At 43.8% G+C, this 20,228-nt stretch overlaps 1 protein-coding gene across 1 annotated transcript; it reads right to left on the bottom strand.

Annotated features, from left to right (window-relative positions):
- Positions 1 to 3,091: 3,091 nt before the first annotated feature.
- Positions 3,092 to 16,523, bottom strand: LOC144484177 (hepatic and glial cell adhesion molecule-like). The gene is made up of 6 exons (XM_078202721.1): positions 16,224 to 16,523; positions 13,539 to 13,642; positions 9,438 to 9,797; positions 7,514 to 7,795; positions 6,720 to 6,804; positions 3,092 to 5,327 (listed from the first exon to the last, which is right to left on the bottom strand). The coding sequence occupies exons 1-6, from the start codon at positions 16,358 to 16,360 to the stop codon at positions 5,306 to 5,308; spliced, it is 990 nt and encodes a 329-aa protein (XP_078058847.1). The 5' UTR covers positions 16,361 to 16,523; the 3' UTR covers positions 3,092 to 5,305.
- Positions 16,524 to 20,228: the final 3,705 nt, after the last annotated feature.

Here is a 20,228-nt window from a genome sequence, read left to right as displayed (position 1 = left end):
GTCCTCCTCATAAATGCTGGCATACGCTGCAGAGCCAGATTATGTAGGGCACAGCAAACCACCACAATATAGGAGACGCTCTCGGGGGCTGTACTGTAGGGCCCCTGTGGACCAGTGGATGCATCGAGTGCGTATCTTCAGGAGGCTGATGCACCGTTCAATCACAGACCGGGTGGCACCTAATGAGCCATCCTTACAGCCTGGGGTGAACTAGAAAATGCCAGGGATCTGATTGCCCAAGGATGTAACGATCATCTATGCTCCCTGGAAAACAGGCGCACACATACCTGAATCGCAGGTGGTGGTCACACACCAGCTACACATTGGGGGAGAGGAACCCTTTCCTGTTTATGAAGGGGACGTGCTGATGCCAAGGGGTGCATGGAGCGATGTTGTGAACTTTCCCACTACATCGAGGTGTGTTCTCAGGATGTACATCAGAGTGGACGTGGCCTGCTGCCTTCCTGCCCTGTTGCCTGTAATGCCCTTGGCATGCAAACCCCACACAGTGACCTGAGTATTGTGTGGGGTACTTCAGGGCATAGAGCTAGATCAATTACTGTTACAGAGTCACATAAATGATTTGGAAACAGAAACATAATGTAGTGACCAAAATCGCAGGATATTCCAAACAATGAGTGTTTGTCAATTGCCCCCTGCACCTGTGGCAGACCAGCCAAATCTGATAGTCCTCGTGTCTTGCTGGGCCTGGTCCAGGTCAAAATGAATAAAGTCCTAAGCCCTTGCATAGAGTGCACCCATTATGCACATATAGGTGGTAGCCTGTGAGATGTCACACAGGTCCCCTGTGGAGCCCTGGGAACGACCCAATTGTGTAAAAATTGAGGGCTGCCGTGACTTTTATGGTCACAGGGAGTGGGTATCCTCTGCTGCCCACATGTAACAGTTTCCCTGGCGTGGTGGAGTTTCCAATGACACGTTACCTGATAGCTCTATGAAGGACACTTGAGTACTGTGTATCCTCGGGCCCCTAAAGAGACTGGCCCAAAAAATATAGCTTCAACTTAGCAGCAGATTAAAATATTATACATCACACTCATTATAAAACAATCTTCAACCTTACCATGCGAGAAGTCCATGTGAGCTCCTCACACGTCAAAAGTAACAAAAAAATTAAAGAACTTAAAAATCTGGGAAGTCAAACAAAATAAATTGATACAATAATGATCTAGGCAAATTTGAACAAGGTCAGAAATAACAAAATACATGAATACTGCTGGTGTTGGGGACACATCAACATTCCTTTTAATTTCCAATGGATATTTCATATTCCAAATTGGGCTTTGTGAAGAATAATGCAAAATATACAAATTAATATATAAATGCTTAGCCCACCTTTAACTAGATTGAAGAAGCACCTGTGGGATAGATAGGAATACTTAACACTGATCACATTATTATTATTGCTCTCTTGCTGCAATATTCCATCGTCAGAAGTTTAACACCAGGTTAAAGTCCAACAGGTTTATTTGGTAGCAAAAGCCACTAGCTTTTGGAGCCTTAAGCTCCTTCTTCAGGTGAGTGGGAATTCAGATCACAAACAGGGCATATAAAGACACAAACTCAATTTATAGAATAATGGTTGGAATGCGAATACTTACAGCTAATCAAGTCTTAAAGGTACAAACAATGTGAGTGGAGAGAGCATTAAGACAGGTTAAAGAGATGTGTATTGTCTCCAGACAGTTTAAATGTTTAGCCTGTCTTAATGCTCTCTCCACTCACATTGTTTGTACCTTTAAGTGGCTTGATTAGCTGTAAGTATTCGCATTCCAACCATTATTCTGTAAATTGAGTTTGTGTCTTTATATGCCCTGTTTGTGAACAGAATTCCCACTCACCTGAAGAAGGAGCTTAAGGCTCCAAAAGCTTGTGGCTTTTGCTACCAAATAAACCTGTTGGACTTTAACCTGGTGTTGTTAAACTTCTTACTGTGTTTACCCCAGTCCAACGCCGGCATCTCCACATCATATTCCATCATACCTGTAGAGGCCACTATGACCCAACTCCCAAAAGAATTTGGATTCTCAAACTGCTTTTGGATCAACTGGTGTCTTAACTCAAGAAAGTGTCTATGCTTGACTCAAATTTATGCAAATGTATTTGATTTAAAGTAGTTTTTTTTGATGCTCATATATTATTACAAAGCAGGTTTTTAAGAAGGTAAATGACCTGACTTATTTTATTTGATCAGAGCAGTGAGGGCACAGGCCCTGCTACCATATGGAGTGATATAGAGGAATCACATAGATGCATTTAGAAGATTAGATAAGCACAAAGGGAGGAAGGAGTAGAAACATGAATTGATCAGGTGAGCTGAAATAATGTGAGATGTAGCTTGTGAGCGGAATAAACACATTCACAGAAAAATATGAACAAATGGCCTGATTTGGTACTAATTTTTTATAGAATTTTATGGATTAAATCTAAGGTAAAGCAAACATTGAACACCGCATGCCAATATTATTATTAACTGTAGTTTGAACTGAAGTTTCACCTGAGGACATTTATGCTACAGTAAGACAGATAAGGCTGATTTATCTGTATATGATATAGATATTGCAGAAGGAGGTCATTCAGACCTTCGAGTCTGCACCGACTCTTGATCAGAGCATCCCGCCCTTGCCCTATCCCCGTAACCCCATGTAGTTATCCCACTAATTCCGCTCATCTACACATTCTGGGACAATAATTTTGTATGGCCAATCCACCTAACCCCCACATCATTGGACTGAGGGGGTAAACCGGAACACCCAGAGGAAACCCATGCAGACACACGGAGAACGTGCAAACTCCATACAGTCACTGATCAAATACTTCCCACAAAATGTTTATGTTAAATCAATATTCAAAAGCAGGAAATACTAAAGTAAATGTTTAATTTGATCCAACACTTGGGTGTATTTATAATTTTTGCATTGTTGGTCACCAGGAGAGTTTTCTAGTCACCAGCTGTCACAAGAATAAGTTCCTCTGAGAAAATGGTGGCAATTGTTCAACAAAGTGCACTTGAGGGTGGTTTCTGGATGAGCATTTACTTGTCCTATCTAAAAATGATATCACATTAACATAGCCACATACATTTTAATGCATAATTCTTTCATATGTTGACAAATCAATACAAGATTATATGATTGTTGTGAAATCATACTGTGCTAAGTCACAGTAGCATTGATTTCATTTGGCCATCGTTTACTATAGGAGTGAATTGAACGGCATCTCTCATTTGGTACTTTTACCCTTGGATGTTTCGGCTATTAAAATTTATGGGTTATACTGGGACAGAGTGCTCCGGTTTCCTCCCACAGCCTGAAAGATGTGCTGGTTAAGTGCATTGGCCATGTTAAATTCTCCCTCAGTGTACCCAAACAAGTGCTGGAGTGTGGCTACTCGGGGATTTTCACAGTAACTTCATTGCAGTGTTAATGTAAGCCTACTTGTGACACTAATAAATTAACTTTAAAAAAATACCACCATACACGTCACCCAAAATAAAATCAAAAGAAGGACATTGTACCCAAATTGGGAAAATTTGGTTTGTGTGAATCAACAAAACTGGTCCAATTGGACACTTTGCCAATAATTTAAGTCATTTCTCCATTCTGGTTCTCCACTGTTTATGTGAAGAATGTTCCTGATGGCTGAATACCACTGGGGCTGCAGCTCACTGGTCCCAACAGCGCCACTGGGAGCAGGGGCCACTGCTGGGATTGCATCAAGTCTACAATGGCAATCATCAATGGAGGTGAGAAGAATAGGAACCGCCATGAGATGAGCTGATTGGCCTCCAACAACCACAACCATTTTCTTTTCTGCTCGATATAACTGCAACTATGGTGAGTCTTCCTTGATTCCATTGACTTAACTTTTGTTGGGGTTCTTTGATGGCGTGCTCAGTTAAAAGCTGCCTTGATATCAAGGGGAGTCACTTACATCACAGGTTAATTCTAGACTGGGCTGAAAAATGGCAAATGGAGTTTAACCCTGATAAATGTGAGGTGATTCATTTTGGTAGGACTAATTTAAATGTGGATTACAGGATCAAAGGTAGGGTTCTGAAGACTGTGGAGGAACAGAGAGATCTTGGGGTCCATATCCACAGATCTCTAAAGGTTGCCACTCAAGTGGATAGAGCTGTGAAGAAGGCCTATAGTGTGTTAGCTTTTATTAACAGGGGGTTGGAGTTTAAGAGCCGTGGGGTTATGCTGCAACTGTACAGGACCTTGGTGAGACCACATTTGGAATATTGTGTGCTGTTCTGGTCACCTCACTATAAGGAGGTGGAAGCGCTGGAAAGAGTGCAGAGGAGATTTACCAGGATGTTGCCTGGTTTGGAGGGTAGGTCTTATGAGGAAAGGCTGAGGGAGCTAGGAGGCTGAGGGGAGACTTAATAGAGGTTTATAAAATGATGAAGGGGATAGATAGAGTGAACGTTCAAAGACTATTTCCTTGGGTGGATGGAGCTATTACAAGGGGGCATAACTATAGGGTTCATGGTGGGAGATATAGGAAGGATATCAGAGGTAGGTTCTTTGCGCAGAGAGTGGTTGGGGTGTGGAATGGACTGCCTGCAGTGATAGTGGAATCAGACACTATAGGAACATTTAAGCAGTTATTCGATAGGCACATGGAGCACACCAGGATGATAGGGAGTGGGATAGCTTGATCTTGGTTTCAGATAAAGCTCGGCACAACATCGTGGGGCGAAGGGCCTGTTCTGTGCTGTACTGTTCTATGTTCTATGTTCTAGACATCCATGTACAAGAAACACACTGAACATTTTTTCCATCAATGAACATTTATGCTATATACTGATTTTGCCCCTTGGATATGAGGAATGAAGTTTTTTTTGCTGTGGTTGGTTTCAATAACTATTGCACTACATAAATCACATTGACGATATTTTGTGTTGCTATTCTGTCTCTACCCAGACATAGTGAACATTGTCCAGGCTGGGTGGGGTCCTTGATTATGCTGGATGTTTTTATGAGGCAATGGGAGTGTGGACAAAATCAATCGATGGGAGGTTGGTTTGCGTGATGGACTGGGCTTCAATCATGACCCTTTGTAGTTTCTTGCGTCCCAGGGCAGAGCAGGAGCCATACCAAGCTGTGATTCACCCAGAAAGAATGTTTTCTATGTTGCATCTGAAAAAGTTGGTGAAAGTTGTAGCTTCCTGAGAAAGTGGAGACGTTGGTGAGCTTTTTTAACTGTAAGTTATTTTAAATATATTGCACTTTTTCAAATGTTTTCTGGATATCCAAGTACATCATAACTATTTGCTCTACTTCATGTTCCTTTTGTGCCTGTTGAGAAAGATTGGAAAACAGGATGGTATTTATTAAAAGGATGATAGGCCTGCACAATTAAGAGCTAACAAATCATGTCATATGCACACTGTAGTACTTTAAAAAAATGTTCAGTGTGCAAAGAAATTACAATTGCATCTTAATTACTTAAAATCCAAACCTTAAGAAATTTAAATTTTCCAACTTTTCATTTCACCTTTTAAGTTTGGTAAAATCACTGACAATCAATCCTTCTTTCCCATCCCTAAGGCAGTAATGAACAACCCGCTAGTTACCCCATTACTGCCAGAGTAACTCTGCACAGATTTGATATTGAAACTGGGACTACTTAGGTGTAATTTAGTCAGTATCCCAACAAAGCTGTTAACTAATGTTCCAACAGCTCCAAGAAAAACACATTGTTCCTGCTTTAAAGTGTTCCCTCGTGCCCATGACCTGACCTCTAAAGACAGCCACTGCCTCCCTTCTGTGGTAAGCTGTCCAATATTCTGGTGCTGTGGTGAGAACAGAAGTTGGAGTGAAGTCTGCTGTACAGCTGGTTGACTGAACCCACAAGATCTTATGCTGTTCAGCTAATTAATTATGCACCTACGAGACAGTAACCCGAGGCTGGAATTGAACCCGGGTCCCTGGCACGGTGAGGCAATACTGCTAACCGCTGCGCCACCATGCCGCCCAAAATCTGTTGAAAATCAGCTATTGAAATCAGCTTTGTGCCAGTAACATCGTGAGGGGCAAAAAATAGGGCACAAACCCAATTTTGCGCTTCTCGCCCTATCATACTGGCTCGCCTTGTGATCAACCAGTGGGGCGAGCCGGTAAGACTGCCCCCATAGTATCTGACCACACTCAGTGTATTCTACTAAGTGAGCCTTGCTTAATAATTTCACTGTCCTTTATATATTGAATTAGTTGTTCTGTCCACAAAGCTGCCTTGTCATGTGACATTTTTCATCTTTCAAAAGATTAAAGATATAACAGGGATCCTTCTTGATTCCTGTAAACAGACAAGTCTTGCACTTAACGATACTCATCAGAAAGCATTTCTCACATTTGTTCATATGGGACGTGATTCATATGAAACAATTCTATCACGTTATTTCAGCCAACTTATGCCAAACAGTTTATAAGCAATATTATCAGAACTCCAAAGTGTGACCTAAAGCTCTGTGTACTTAGCAATTCAATACTGGACCATTGCTGGAAGGAAAAAATATATTCCAACATGATAACCTCTTCAAATTTTCTTTATCAGCTAAAATTGTTGTCATCATTTCTTTTATTTTACAATAAAAACAGCGTATCTGCAGATAGTATTTCACAATGAAGTAGATCATTGGATAATGTATTTGAACTTCTGTTTACACTAATTTGAAATGTAGTACTTACCACCTTATATAGAGTAGGATGCAGAAAATGATGGGCACCAGACATGCCATCCCCAAATAGACCAGAATCAAACGGTTTCTTTTACCTAAAACAGATGGATAGTATTTATGAAACAGAAGAGACCATCCAGCTCATTATACCCATCCCAACTCTCAGAGAGAGAACTACATAATTATTCCTTTTCCCATAATGTAAATTTTATTTTTCCAACATACACCCAATTCTCATTTAAAATCCATTCTGGATTCTGCTTCTACAAGTGATTGCAGTGAGGTATTCCAGATCCAAAAACTTACAGCACATAAAAATTCTCTTACTCTATCCCTTAACTCTATCCATGAAAAATTGATGTCCTAATTGACATGTGGAAATAGTTTTTCCTGATTAATCAAATCACATCATGATTTTGAACTTTACTGTCAAATCTTCTTTCCTCTTCTAAAGAAAACAGCTCCACAATCTCTTGTCCCTTCCATAATTTAAAGATTTTATCCTTGACAATATTTTATAATCACTACTGTAATACCTCTATGTATTAGACTTCCTTCCTAAAGTCAGTCATGTAATCTAGTTATATTTGGAATCCGTTATGATGTTTAAGGTGCTTCATAAATACAGGTTTTGTTGTTGTACCCCCATCTACAAATGTTGGCACATTTGGCAGTTGTATTAGAAATGGATATTGAGGAATGCTTGCGTCAGAACATTATCACTGCACATTCTGAGCTAAATTCTGAAGGAAATCTACAAAAATTGTTCCTAAAATAGTTTGGATAACTTTTCCAATTTCTCACCCTTGGGATTGGCCCCATTAGATTGACTGACAGTCACTGGGTGGCTGGTTGCATTACTGATGGCGTTTGCTGCAACGCATCTGTACACATGTTGCTCCTCTTCAGTAACACAGTCTATCACAAGCACGGTCCCATCATACGTCTCGTTGAGAACTCCAGACAAAGACACCTTTTGCCAGTGAATAAAGTAATTTGTTCCATTGGAGACAGAGCAGCTCAAAGTGATATTTGGTGAACACAAACAGTTCCCAAGAATCACTGTGACAGGCTGGGAAACTGGTTCTGAAATAGACGGATAATAATTAACCACTTAGTCATTGCACTTTAGAGTAATTCATTTTAGATATGAGATATTTCTGAGTGATGAAATAAACCAGAATTCAAATATTTCCATTTTGTTCTGTATTTCAGACAGGCTAATGTTAAAGCCTGAAGTTCCAATAGAGGTCCTGATATTAACTTATGTCTTGTGTTTGTGCTTCACAAATGCATTCAGTTTATGGATGATGTAAGATACAAAGGGACTCCACTGTTAGAAATTTCATATGTAACAGGAATTCTTCTGCTGCTGAGAATGAAACAAATCAATCCAAATCAGTTTGTAAAAAATGCAGATGGCATGAAGTTTCAGCAATTGAATTCAAGTATTTTCTGAATGTCAACACTTCGTTTTCTGTACAAATTGTAATGCAGAACCCAGTTTGTCCAAAATCAGTGACAGGAAATGTTGCCAGTTATTGAGACTATATTTGATTTGGGGTAATTGAAATGCTAAAGAAACATTTCCATTGAGGAACTTGCTTTATTCTTAGCCACTAAGCCAATAATGCCACCCTCAGGGACACTTCCTCTTAAACAGGAGTCTGAATTCTTTGGATGGTGGGGTCTTAGCCTGAAAATTCCAAATAACCTGCAGCCGATGTGGCTGCAGGATGGGTGGCTGGGAAATGGGTTGCTGGTACAGTGAGGACGTTCGGACCCTCAGGGCAAAGGTTGGGGTGCGGATATACTGGACTTTAAGATGATTGTGCTGACTTTAGAAGTTCCTGTGGAGAAACTTGGTTAGATCAGTTCAAAGTACAAGGAACAGTATAGCAGGGGAAGAGGTCCTTCGGCCCTCCAAGTGTGTGCCAACACAGATGCCTCTCTAATCTAAAATTTTCTTGCCTCTACGTGGCCCATATCCCTCTATTCCCTGCTTATTCATGTATCTATCCAGATGCCTCTTGGACATTGTTATAGAATCTGCTTCCACAACTTTCACTGGCAGTGCCTTCCAGGCATTTACCACCTTCTGTGTAAAAAACATGCCACTTATATCTCTTTTAAACTATCCCCCTCTCATCTTCAACCTCTGCCCCCGAGTAATTGACCCTTTAATCCTGGGAAAAAAGATTCTGACTTTCCACTCTATCCAAGCCTGTCACAATCTTGTAAACCTCAATCAGGTTCCCCTTCATCCTCTGCGCTCCAACAAAAACAGTCCAAGTTTGTTCAACCTTTCTTCATAGTCCATATCCTGCAAACCAGGCAAAATCCTAGTAAATCTCTTCTGCACCCTTTCCAATGCATCAACATCCTTGTGGTAGTGTGGCGACCAAAATTGTACTCAGTACTCCAAATGTGGCCTAACCAAAGTCTTATACAGCTGTAACATGATTTTCCAATGCCTATACTCAACACTCCATCAATGAAGGGGCGTTAATGTGAAACTAGTTCTGTTAAGTATGTTGCAAATTAAATGTTGATGCAAGTGTACAGACTGTATTACTGATATTACGTGAAGAATTTGACCCAGTTCTTTACTTAAAGATGAAACTATTTAATTTGATGATAAACTATTTACATCATGAACCCTTTCAGGCATCAATGAAAAACTGTTCACTCCTCAAAGTTAGCAAAAGCTTCAGTGTTGAACACTTACCAAATACATGCATCCTGAATGTAATTTGATCACGGTTTTTCAGCTCTGGCCCATAGTAGTCTATGTATATTTCATATTCTCCAGTATCATTAACCTGTACATCATTCAGCACCACAAAACCTCTGTAGATTCCAACTCTGTGTTGATACAATCGGTGCACAACGTGTAGTTTCTCTGGATTATTTGATTTCCATGTTAAAATATTTAAGTGTACTGGAGTTTTCAATCTAAATGTTATATCATATTGATCAGTGTTTGGATGTTGTACAGGGAACAGGACCTGTTCTCCAGCAGTGGCGTTAGTGATGATATCAGGTCTGATTCGTAATGCTTCTCCACTCACTACAAACAAATGGAATACTGGAAAACATAAGCATAGATTGCACACGTTAATTTTTAATTGTTGGCCATACTGAGTGAGGTTGGAGGGGAAAGGTAGGTAAACTGTTTCTTTGACGTTTAGTGTGACAGGAGAGTAGAATGGCTTGATCTTCTGCAAAAGACTCAGTAATCTGTTGACAAAGACAGTGGTCCTATTTTACCATTTTAATTCTAAGTGCTGGGCGGTCTTGAAACTGGGAGTGTTTCAGATCCGACTTTTAGACCAGTTCTCAGGCGCCCCCATACACAAACTGCCTGAAAAAATATCAGCGATTCTGAAATGTGCTGAAGAACCCTGTGGGCGGGGGCTTAACGTGCCCAAAATGCTGCAGCTCCGATCGGAGCCTTCAACTGCACACGCGCAGCAAATACAAAATAGAAAAAGCTCCCCTGCCACATTGTTCCCAGATCGGATAATGCCTCACCCAGGCGCCCACAGACAGCCCCACCCACAACATAACTGATCACCTTATCTGCCCCCCCCCCCTCACTGCTACCCTGACCGATCGCGGCCCCCTTCCCCCCCCCCCCCCACCAATCACACGCAGAGTGGCAACGGCCCCCCCTCTCCCCCTATGGATCACCAGAACTCACAACCAAGCACCAAGACCTGGCTTGGCTGGTGGTGAGAAGGGCACTCCCCGTCAGATCCTTTGTGCACGCTCGAGGTCTCAACATCACCGCCCGCTGCCCTTGAAGCAGCTGCGGGGGTGATGAGACGGTCACACACCTCCTTGTGGAATGTGCCTTTGCAAAGAAGGTCTGGAGTGAGATGCAGTGGTATTTGTCACGGTTCATCCCGAGCAGTTCGGTGACGCAGAACTCTGTGCTCTACGCGCTGTTTCCAGGGACGCACACCGAGACAAATATCAACTGCTGCTGGAGGGTCATCAACTCGGTGAAGGACGCACTTTGGTCCACCCAAAACTTGCTGATCTTCCAGTTGAAAGATTTGTCGTCGACCGAGTGTTGCAGACTGGCACATTCCAAGGTCCAGGACTATGTGCTGAGGGACACACTCAAGCTTGGGGCAGCCGCCGCAAAGGCACAATGGCGAAAGGCCACAGTGTAAAGCCTTTCAACGGAGGCAGACCGAGGGCCCGGTAACTGCAGAATACCCTTGGCCTGCGTAACTGTGTGCTAAACTGAAAAATAACAGCACAGTAAAATCTGATGAGGAAATCTTGATCGAAATGTTACACTATAGTAATGGTCTCTGCTTTAGTTCTGTATAAGGAACAGGACTTGTTCTCCTGCAGGGGCGTTAGTTTTGATATCAGGTCTGGTGAGTAATGTTTCTCTACGCAATACAAACAAAAGGAATACTGGAAAATACAAGCATAGATTGCACACATCAACGTTTTTGTTGCTGATCGAAGAACAAAAACTTAAAATGTATTTACGGGATTTGAGCGTTGCTGATTAGGCCAGCAATTTTTCCCGATCAGTCATTGCCCTAGTGAAGGTAGTTTAAGCTGCAGTCCATGTTGTGTAGATACACCCACAGTGCTATTAGAGAATCGCAGGATTTTGACGCAGCAACAGTCATGGAACAACATGGTGGGCAGGATTTTACGGTCTCGCTCGACCCGAGACCGTAAAATCCTACCCGAGGTCAATGGACCTTCTGATTGTCCACCTCTCACCCGCTCCAATTCCCATGGCAGGAGGGGCGGTAGAATTCCTGCGTATATTTCCAGGTCAGTTTGATAAGTGGTTTGGATAAGAACTTCCAGATCTCGTCGTTCCCATGTGTGAGCTGTCCTTGCCTTCTAGATAATAGTGGTTGTGAGTTTGGAAGGTGCTGTCTGAGGAGCCAAGGAACTAAGGTGTGAGTTCTGCAGTGTAGATGGTACACACTGCTGCCATTGTGTGTCAGTTGGGGAGGGGGTAAATATTTGTAGACTGCTTAGTCCTGATGGTGTCAAGCTTCTTCAGTTTTGTTGGAACTGTGCTTTGTAGATGATAGTGTACCAAGAACGTTCCTTGCCCGAGCCAACCAAAGCCTGGATATTGTTCAGATCTTCCTGAACTTGGACATGGACTGCTTCAGTATCTGAGGAGTCATGAATGGTGCTGAATATTATGCAATCATCGGCGAACATGGCCACTTCTGACCTTATTATGGAAAGCAGGCGTTTAGTGAAGCAGCTGAAGATGGTTGGCCTGGGACACTACCCTATGGAAGAACCTACAGTGACGTCTAAGAACGGAGATGATTGGCTTTCAATAGCACAATCATCCTGCTTTGTGCCAGGGGTGTGGGGGTATTTGTACTTCAGGGAGTGGGGGTGACCTCAGAGGGGGGATTGGGTTGGATCAGCAAGGGTGGCGAGTTGGGCTTGCAGGGGGAGTTCAGACCTGCAGTATGGCTGGGGTGGCTCTGGTCAGCTGGGCCTCAGCTGGTGTAGGGGTGAGAATTGGGACTGCAAAGTGGCTTGTCAACTAAACCAAGTGATTCACTGGTTAGAGGAGTCTGAAATTCTCTGTGCTGGTCAGCTACATGATTTGCACAATTTCACTATGTGAAGGAGGTTTCTCACTCTTTGGGCCTGATTTTACCATTTTCATTCTAAGTGCTGAATCTGGGCGCAATTCAGATCTGACTTGGAAATCTGCTTTCAGGAGCTCCCATACACAATTAGCTTGAAAAAGAAAAATCACGAGTTTGAATCGTAGGTCTGAATCGCGCTGTGGGCGGGGCTTAGTGCATCTGAAACGATTGGAGCTTTGAACTGCGCATGCGCAGTTAGAAAAAAATTTGAAAAAGCGTGCCCGTGTCACATCGCTCCCTGGCCACAAAAAAACAGATAAAGCGGCCCGGGAGCAATGGCCCCACAGACATCATCCCCACCCCTACAACTTAACTGTATCCCTTATCCACCCACCTCCCCGCTACCCAGACTGATCACGACCTTCTGCCCCCTTCCCCCCCACCACTCGCCTGCAGAGTGGCAGCGCCCCACCCCCCCCGCCCACCAGAGATACATCTTACCCGCCTCTCCCCCCCCCCCCCCCCCCCCCAAACCAGAGATCCATCTGGCTCCCCACCCCACCAGTGAGCGATCGGGCCTCCCCTCCCGCTCCCCACCAGAGATACATCTTACCTGCCTCCTTCCTCCCCCCCCCCCCAAACCAGAGAACAATCTGGCCTCACTCTCAGCTACCCCCCCCAACCCCCAGAGAATGATCTGGCCCGCCTCCCCCCCGCGCCACCAATGATCTGAGTCAGAGCCGTTGGAAGTTCTGAACTTACCTCTTCAGCAGCTGGAGCACCCGAAACAGACTTTTATTTAGCATGTCCATTTCGGCGCTGTTCCAGATTGGCAAACGCGGTGGTAAAGGGGGAAATGCTGATAAATTTGGGTGGGCAGTTCATTAATTCAATTGAAATGCATGCAAATGCATTTAAATCACCGTTGCGCCTGTTTTGGGTGTGAATTGGAACGCGGCCATTCCCGGGCCTTGGTAAAGTGGCCATCTGCACAGATCGCGTTAATGGCCTCACGCCCGACTTTACCATGTTTTCGCGCCCGTTTATGATAAAATCGGACCCTTTGTCTTTCCATTTAACACCTACATCCAATCAAGGTTCAGATGTAGTCCTAAGGACAGGGAGGTTCATTCTCTGGAAGGATAATGTTACATCTACATATGTAATTTACTCAATGATATCTTTTCCTGTAAACATAATAGTTTGCCTCCATTAACATGTATTACCTGAGGCAAGTTTGAAAAGATGAATGCTTAGTGAATATGGGAATATCATTGTAGATACTGTGCCAGAATGTCCCTTTTCCTTTTCTTCATGAAGATGGTTCTTCCTAAAAAGAGGAAAAAAAAAATCTTACTGAAAGAAGTATGTCCGAGCAGACTCTTCCTGCTGGCATTTATTCATTAACATGAAGAAAGAGAACTGCATTTAGAGAAGTTCCCATTATGCACTTGTCTTCACGTAGTGTCCTAGGTTTGCTAACAATGGCTCACCATGTGTTTCTATGCCTGATATCAGAATGGGCAAGGAGAAGAGACAGACCCAAAAACTATCTCTGTCTATTCAGTGACTAAAACTGTGCTGTTGGCATTAAGCACCACACTCCAGCTAGCTGAGCTAACCAGCCCCACGCAATGCACTTTGCAGCTAATAAAGCTCTTCTGAAGTTTAGTCATTGTTGTAGAAACACCACAAATTTGCTCAGAGAACAGCCCCACAACAGCAATGTGATAATTATCAGATTAACTACATTATTAAACGCAGCTTAAGTGATAAATTTGGCCTGGAATATATTTGGAAATGTAATGTGAACAGAAAGGTAGAGTATGAGGTTGTGCAGCCTCAACAGAGAGAATGTGACTGAAATACTAACTGATTCACAAAATCCTGGTGATTTAGTAAATCATTTATCGTGCAGTACCAATTGCAGTAAAGCTCACCATAGATTTTCATTATTCTTATGACAGTGTAGAATAATGGCTACCTAGCATATTTGAAATTCCTTCCTTACGCAACTGTGTTTACAGTGTAGCATCTGTGTCGCTGCAAAGAAAACCCAAGGTTAGTTCTAGTTGAAGGCGCAATAGGAAGCTGGTTTCAGTTTATTAAAGTCTATGTTTTTACACAATTTTTGAGGGTTCTTCAGCCTTGATAATTGCAACATCTAAGTAGCTCAGCTTTGGAAAATGGTGTCTGCACCAACAGGGATACAGCCTGTGTGCTTCATGTGAGGAAAACAGAAACTGTCCCTGTGTGGCTTTTTATTAAGCAGCTTGGATTGGACCCAGCCTCAAAGCAAAGGTTTATTCCCTCTAAATTTCTGCTCTTCCCAATCCTGGATACCAGTGAATAACATTACAGCAAACTAATTAGTCAATAGAGGTAAATTGTATTAAAAGCAGAGACATAGTTTATTCAGTCCCACTGGTCCCTGCTGGTATTTTTGCTTCACGTGAGTCTCCTCCCATGATGCTTCTCAGCATAAACTTCTTTTGATTTATAAGTGATTATCTTATATTTATGGCCCCCAGTTTTGCTGTCTCTCCCAAGAGGTATACAAGTCTTGGTTTCTGTACCCAAGGAAGGATATAGTTATCATAGATGAGAGTGCAATAAAGCTGTACTAGATTGATTTCTAGGATGAGGGTATTGTGCAATGAGAAGAGAATGAATGTCTAGGTTTATATTCTCTGGAGTTTAGAACAACAAGAGTTGAGCTCATTAGAAATGTAAAGAATTCTTAGTTTCTATCCTTTCAAGTCCACTCAGAGGCTGTTTCCCCACATTGGAGAGCCTAGATCTAGGGGGTGCTCTCTGTCTCAGAATAAGGAGGTTGTCAGTTAGGTCCGACATGAGAATTTTCCAGCCCTTCCCACCGTCGGGATCTTCTGGTCCTGCCAAAGGCAACCTCCAATCTGATTGGTTAACAGCTCTCCAAGGCGGGGCTTTCATCCAATTGAGGATTCAAGTCCTTCCAGCTGTCAATGTTCATTGAGCGTAAAATGGCAATGGGCCTGTCAGTCAGTGAGTGGGGAACGATTCGCCGGAGGGGTGCCGAGCGCCATCCTGAAAATTCAGGCCACGGTTTAATGTAGCAGCTAAAATATAAACGACACTCAAAATAAAATTGATTATTTTAAAAAATCTATGAAATTTTTATCATAGAATGGGTGGCACAGTGGTTACCACTGCTGCCTCACAGCACCAGGGACTCGGGTTCGATTCCAGCATCGGGTGACTGTGTGGAGCCCCTCCCCCAAGCCCCTCCCCCTCCTCTCCCCCGATGCCCAACCTGGTGTTGTGAAACTTCTTACTGGGTCCCCAGCCCTACGCCGGCATCTCCACATCTTGTTCGACAGAATGTTTTTTCTCAGTGTCATTAAAGTCTGAAAACAGGAGTGTGCCACACCGTTTTGTTCGGCCAGTTCCAGAATGCCCACATTCTGTCAGTTTTTTTGACAGCCGGGAGCTTTCGGCAGGCGCAGCCTGAGACGGCGAAACTGGCTGCAAAACTGGTGAAATGCCTGCAGGGATCTTAAATATCATAGAATCCCCACAGTGCAGAGGATGCCATTCGGCCCGTCGAGTCGCCACCGACTTTCCAACAGAGCTGCCCTACCCTTTAACCCCACGTATTTACCCCACTAATCCCCCCTAACCACAGCTTGGGCAGTTTGGCATAGCCAATCCACCTAATATCCACATCTTTGGAGTGTGGAAGGAAACCGGAGCACCCGTGACCCAAGGCTGGAATTGAACACAAGGTTCTTGGTACTGTAAAGCAGCAGTGCTAACCATTGTCGGGCTGTGCTGCCCACCCTTATAGATTCTAAACTTGTAACCTCATAACATTTTATAAACCCCGATCCTCTCTCCCGGAGCAAAAGAGAAACTTTAAAGTGGAAACTCACCTGAACCTTTTCCTGAAATTCTCTCCTCCCAATAGTTGTTGTGTATTGGCGCCTCTGTGGAAACGTTGAGCAGTCAGTGAATAGCAGCGACTGAGCAATGTCTCAGTGACAGTCAGGCTGAATTCAGGCACATTCATTACAGTCTGTTCAAACTCACCAGCTCGTGTTTGAGGGGATTGGTTCCCTCCTGTCCAGGAGCTGCTTCCCAATCTCCACACACACGCCTACTTTCCCTTATTCACATCGAGCTGAACTTTTCAAAAAAGCCAACATTTTGGCGCCATTTTTCACGCTTACGTCGTTTATCGATGACTGAGGTTTCCGGGATTTCACTTCAACGAACCGCCTTTGTGCTGATCAAAACACATTGAACTCGAAAATGCAGGGATGTTGTCAAATCCCGCCCCGATCAACAGCCCCCTCCACCCCCGCCCCAACACACAACGACCTTCCCCCGGGAATAATAACACACTAAAAGCGTCTTCTCTGCTCCCACATCTACTCATTGTTTGCAATATACTGCAATTTTGGTCACGACATTATGTTTCTGTTTCCAAATCATTTATGTGACTCTGTAACAGTAATTGATCTAGCTCTATGCCATGAGGTACCCCACACAATACTCAGGTCAGTGTGTGGGGTTTGCATGCCAAGGGCGTTACAGGCAACAGGGCATTACAGGCAGCAGACCACCTCCACTCTGATGTACATCCTGAGAACACACCTCAATGTAGTGGGAAAATTCACAAGTGTAATGAATTTAGGGAACAGCACAGGCATGGGCGAAGTTAGGCACAGGTAGTTGGAGGGGGGGGGGGGAGCGGGGGGGGAGCGGGGGGGGGGGGGCAATGCCACTTCATCGAATCATAGAATCCCGACAGTGCAGAAGGAGGCCATTCAGACGAACACAATCCCACCCAAGCCCTATCCCCATAACACCATACATTTACTCTCGCTAGCATGGCCCATCCACCTAAACCACAAATCTTTGGACTGCGGGAGGAATTGAAATGCCCAGAGGTAACCCATGCAGACATGGGGAGAACGTGCAAACTCCACACAGACAGTGATCCAAGCCGAGAATCGAACCTGGGTCCCTGGCGCTGTGAGGCAGCAGTGCTAACCACTGCGCCACCGTGCAGGGGATAGGGTTTGTTGCATGCTGGTCCTACACCATGAAGGGACAGGTTGGCTGGGCGTCTCTAGCCCTCCTGCCCATGCATTTCCTTGACCCTGCCTGGCCTCCATTCTCTGAATCCTCAGTGGCCTCTTTCTCAACCCCTTCCTGAAGCACCTTATCATCCGAGGAAACACGCCTCTCCACCATGTCCTCCTCATAAATGCTGGCATACGCTGCAGAGCCAGATTATGTAGGGCACAGCAAACCACCACAATATAGGAGACGCTCTCGGGGGCTGTACTGTAGGGCCCCTGTGGACCAGTGGATGCATCGAGTGCGTATCTTCAGGAGGCTGATGCACCGTTCAATCACAGACCGGGTGGCACCTAATGAGCCATCCTTACAGCCTGGGCTGAACTAGAAAATGCCAGGGATCTGATTGCCCAAGGATGTAACGATCATCTATGCTCCCTGGAAAACAGGCGCACACATACATGAATCGCATGTGATGGTCACTCACTCACCAGCTGCACATTGAAGGAGAAGAACCCTTTCCTGTTTATGAAGGGGACGTGCTGATGCCAAGGGGTGCATGGAGTGATGTTGTGAACTTTCCCACTACATCGAGGTGTGTTCTCAGGATGTACATCAGAGTGGACGTGGCCTGCTGCCTTCCATGCCCTGTTGCCCTTGGCATGCAAACCCCACACAGTGACCTGAGTATTGTGTGGGGTACTTCAGGGCATAGAGCTAGATCAATTACTGTTACAGAGTCACATAAATGATTTGGAAACAGAAACATAATGTAGTGACCAAAATTGCAGGATATTCCAAACAATGAGTGTTTGTCAATTGCCCCCTGCACCTGTGGCAGACCAGCCAAATCTGATAGTCCTCGTGTCTTGCTGGGCCTGGTCCAGGTCAAAATGAATAAAGTCCTAAGCCCTTGCATAGAGTGCACCCATTATGCACATATAGGTGGTAGCCTGTGAGATGTCACACAGGTCCCCTGTGGAGCCCTGGGAACGACCCAATTGTGTAAATATTGAGGGCTGCCGTGACTTTTATGGTCATAGGGAGTGGGTATCCTCTGCTGCCACATGTAACAGTTTCCCTGGCGTGGTGGAGTTTCCAATGACACGTTACCTGATAGCTCTATGAAGGACACTTGAGTACTGTGTATCCTCGGGCCCCTAAAGAGACTGGCCCAAAAAATATAGCTTCAACTTAGCAGCAGATTAAAATATTATACATCACACTCATTATAAAACAATCTTCAACCTTACCATGCGGGAAGTCCATGTGAGCTCCTCACGCGTCAAAAGTAACAAAAAAATTAAAGAACTTAAAAATCTGGGAAGTCAAACAAAATAAATTGATACAATAATGATCTAAGCAAATTTGAACAAGGTCAGAAATAACAAAATACATGAATACTGCTGGTGTTGGGGACACATCAACATTCCTTTTAATTTCCAATGGATATTTCATATTCCAAATTGGGCTTTGTGAAGAATAATGCAAAATATACAAATTAATATATAAATGCTTAGCCCGCCTTTAACTAGATTGAAGAAGCACCTGTGGGATAGATAGGAATACTTAACACTGATCACATTATTATTATTGCTCTCTTGCTGCAATATTCCATCGTCAGAAGTTTAACACCAGGTTAAAGTCCAACAGGTTTATTTGGTAGCAAAAGCCACTAGCTTTTGGAGCCTTAAGCTCCTTCTTCAGGTGAGTGGGAATTCAGTTCACAAACAGGGCATATAAAGACACAAACTCAATTTATAGAATAATGGTTGGAATGCGAATACTTACAGCTAATCAAGTCTTAAAGGTACAAATAATGTGAGTGGAGAGAGCATTAAGACAGGCTAAACATTTAAACTGTCTGGAGACAATACCATAAGACCATAAGACATAGGAGCGGAAGTAAGGCCATTCGGCCCATCGAGTCCACTCCACCATTCAATCATGGTTGATTTCAACTCCATTTACCCGCTCTCTCCCCATAGCCCTTAATTCCTCGAGAAATCAAGAATTTATCAATTTCTGTCTTGAAGACGCTCAACGTCTCGGCCTCCACAGCCCTCTGTGGCAATGAATTCCACAGACCTACCACTCTCTGGCTGAAGAAATTTCTCCTCATCTCTGTTCTAAAGTGACTCCCTTTTATTCTAAGGCTGTGCCCCCGCGTCCTAGTCTCCCCTGCTAATGGAAACAACTTCCCTACGTCCATCCTATCTAAGCCGTTCATTATCTTGTAAGTTTCTATTAGATCTCCCCTCAACCTCCTAAACTCCAATGAATATAATCCCACGATCCTCAGACGTTCATCGTATGTCAGGCCTACCATTCCTGGGATCATCCGTGTGAATCTCCGCTGGACCCGCTCCAGTGCCAGTATGTCCTTCCTGAGGTGTGGGGCCCAAAATTACTCACAGTACTCCAAATGGGGCCTAACCAGTGCTTTATAAAGCCTCAGAAGTACATCCCTGCTTTTGTATTCCAAGCCTCTTGAGATAAATGACAACATTACATTTGCTTTCTTAATTACGGACTCAACCTGCAAGTTTACCTTTAGAGAATCCTGGACTAGGACTCCCAAGTCCCTTTGCACTTTAGCATTATGAATTTTGTCACCGTTTAGAAAATAGTCCATGCCTCTATTCTTTTTTCCAAAGTGCAAGACCTCGCACTTGCCCACGTTGAATTTCATCAGCCACTTCTTGGACCACTCTCCTAAACTGTCTAAATCTTTCTGCAGCCTCCCCACCTCCTCAATACTACCTGCCCCTCCACCTATCTTTGTATCATCGGCAAACTTGGCCAGAATGCCCCCAGTCCCGTCATCTAGATCGTTAATATATAAATACACA

The sequence above is a fragment of the Mustelus asterias genome, chromosome 3, assembly GCF_964213995.1.
Source record: "Mustelus asterias chromosome 3, sMusAst1.hap1.1, whole genome shotgun sequence".
Lineage (NCBI taxonomy): Eukaryota > Metazoa > Chordata > Chondrichthyes > Carcharhiniformes > Triakidae > Mustelus > Mustelus asterias.
The sequence above is the reverse complement of the archived record's forward strand: the minus strand, read 5'-3'. Positions and strand labels throughout refer to the sequence as shown.

Coding starts and splice junctions, on each gene's coding strand:
- LOC144484177 (XM_078202721.1), bottom strand. CDS start 16,360: ATGAATGTGCCTGAATTCAGCCTGACTGTCACTGAGACATTGCTCAGT. Junction 9,798..13,538: donor TCTTTTCAAACTTGCCTCAG/GTAATACATGTT, acceptor TATGTTTTCCAG/TATTCCATTTGTTTGTAGTG. Junction 6,805..7,513: donor TAATGGGGCCAATCCCAAGG/GTGAGAAATTGG, acceptor CATCTGTTTTAG/GTAAAAGAAACCGTTTGATT.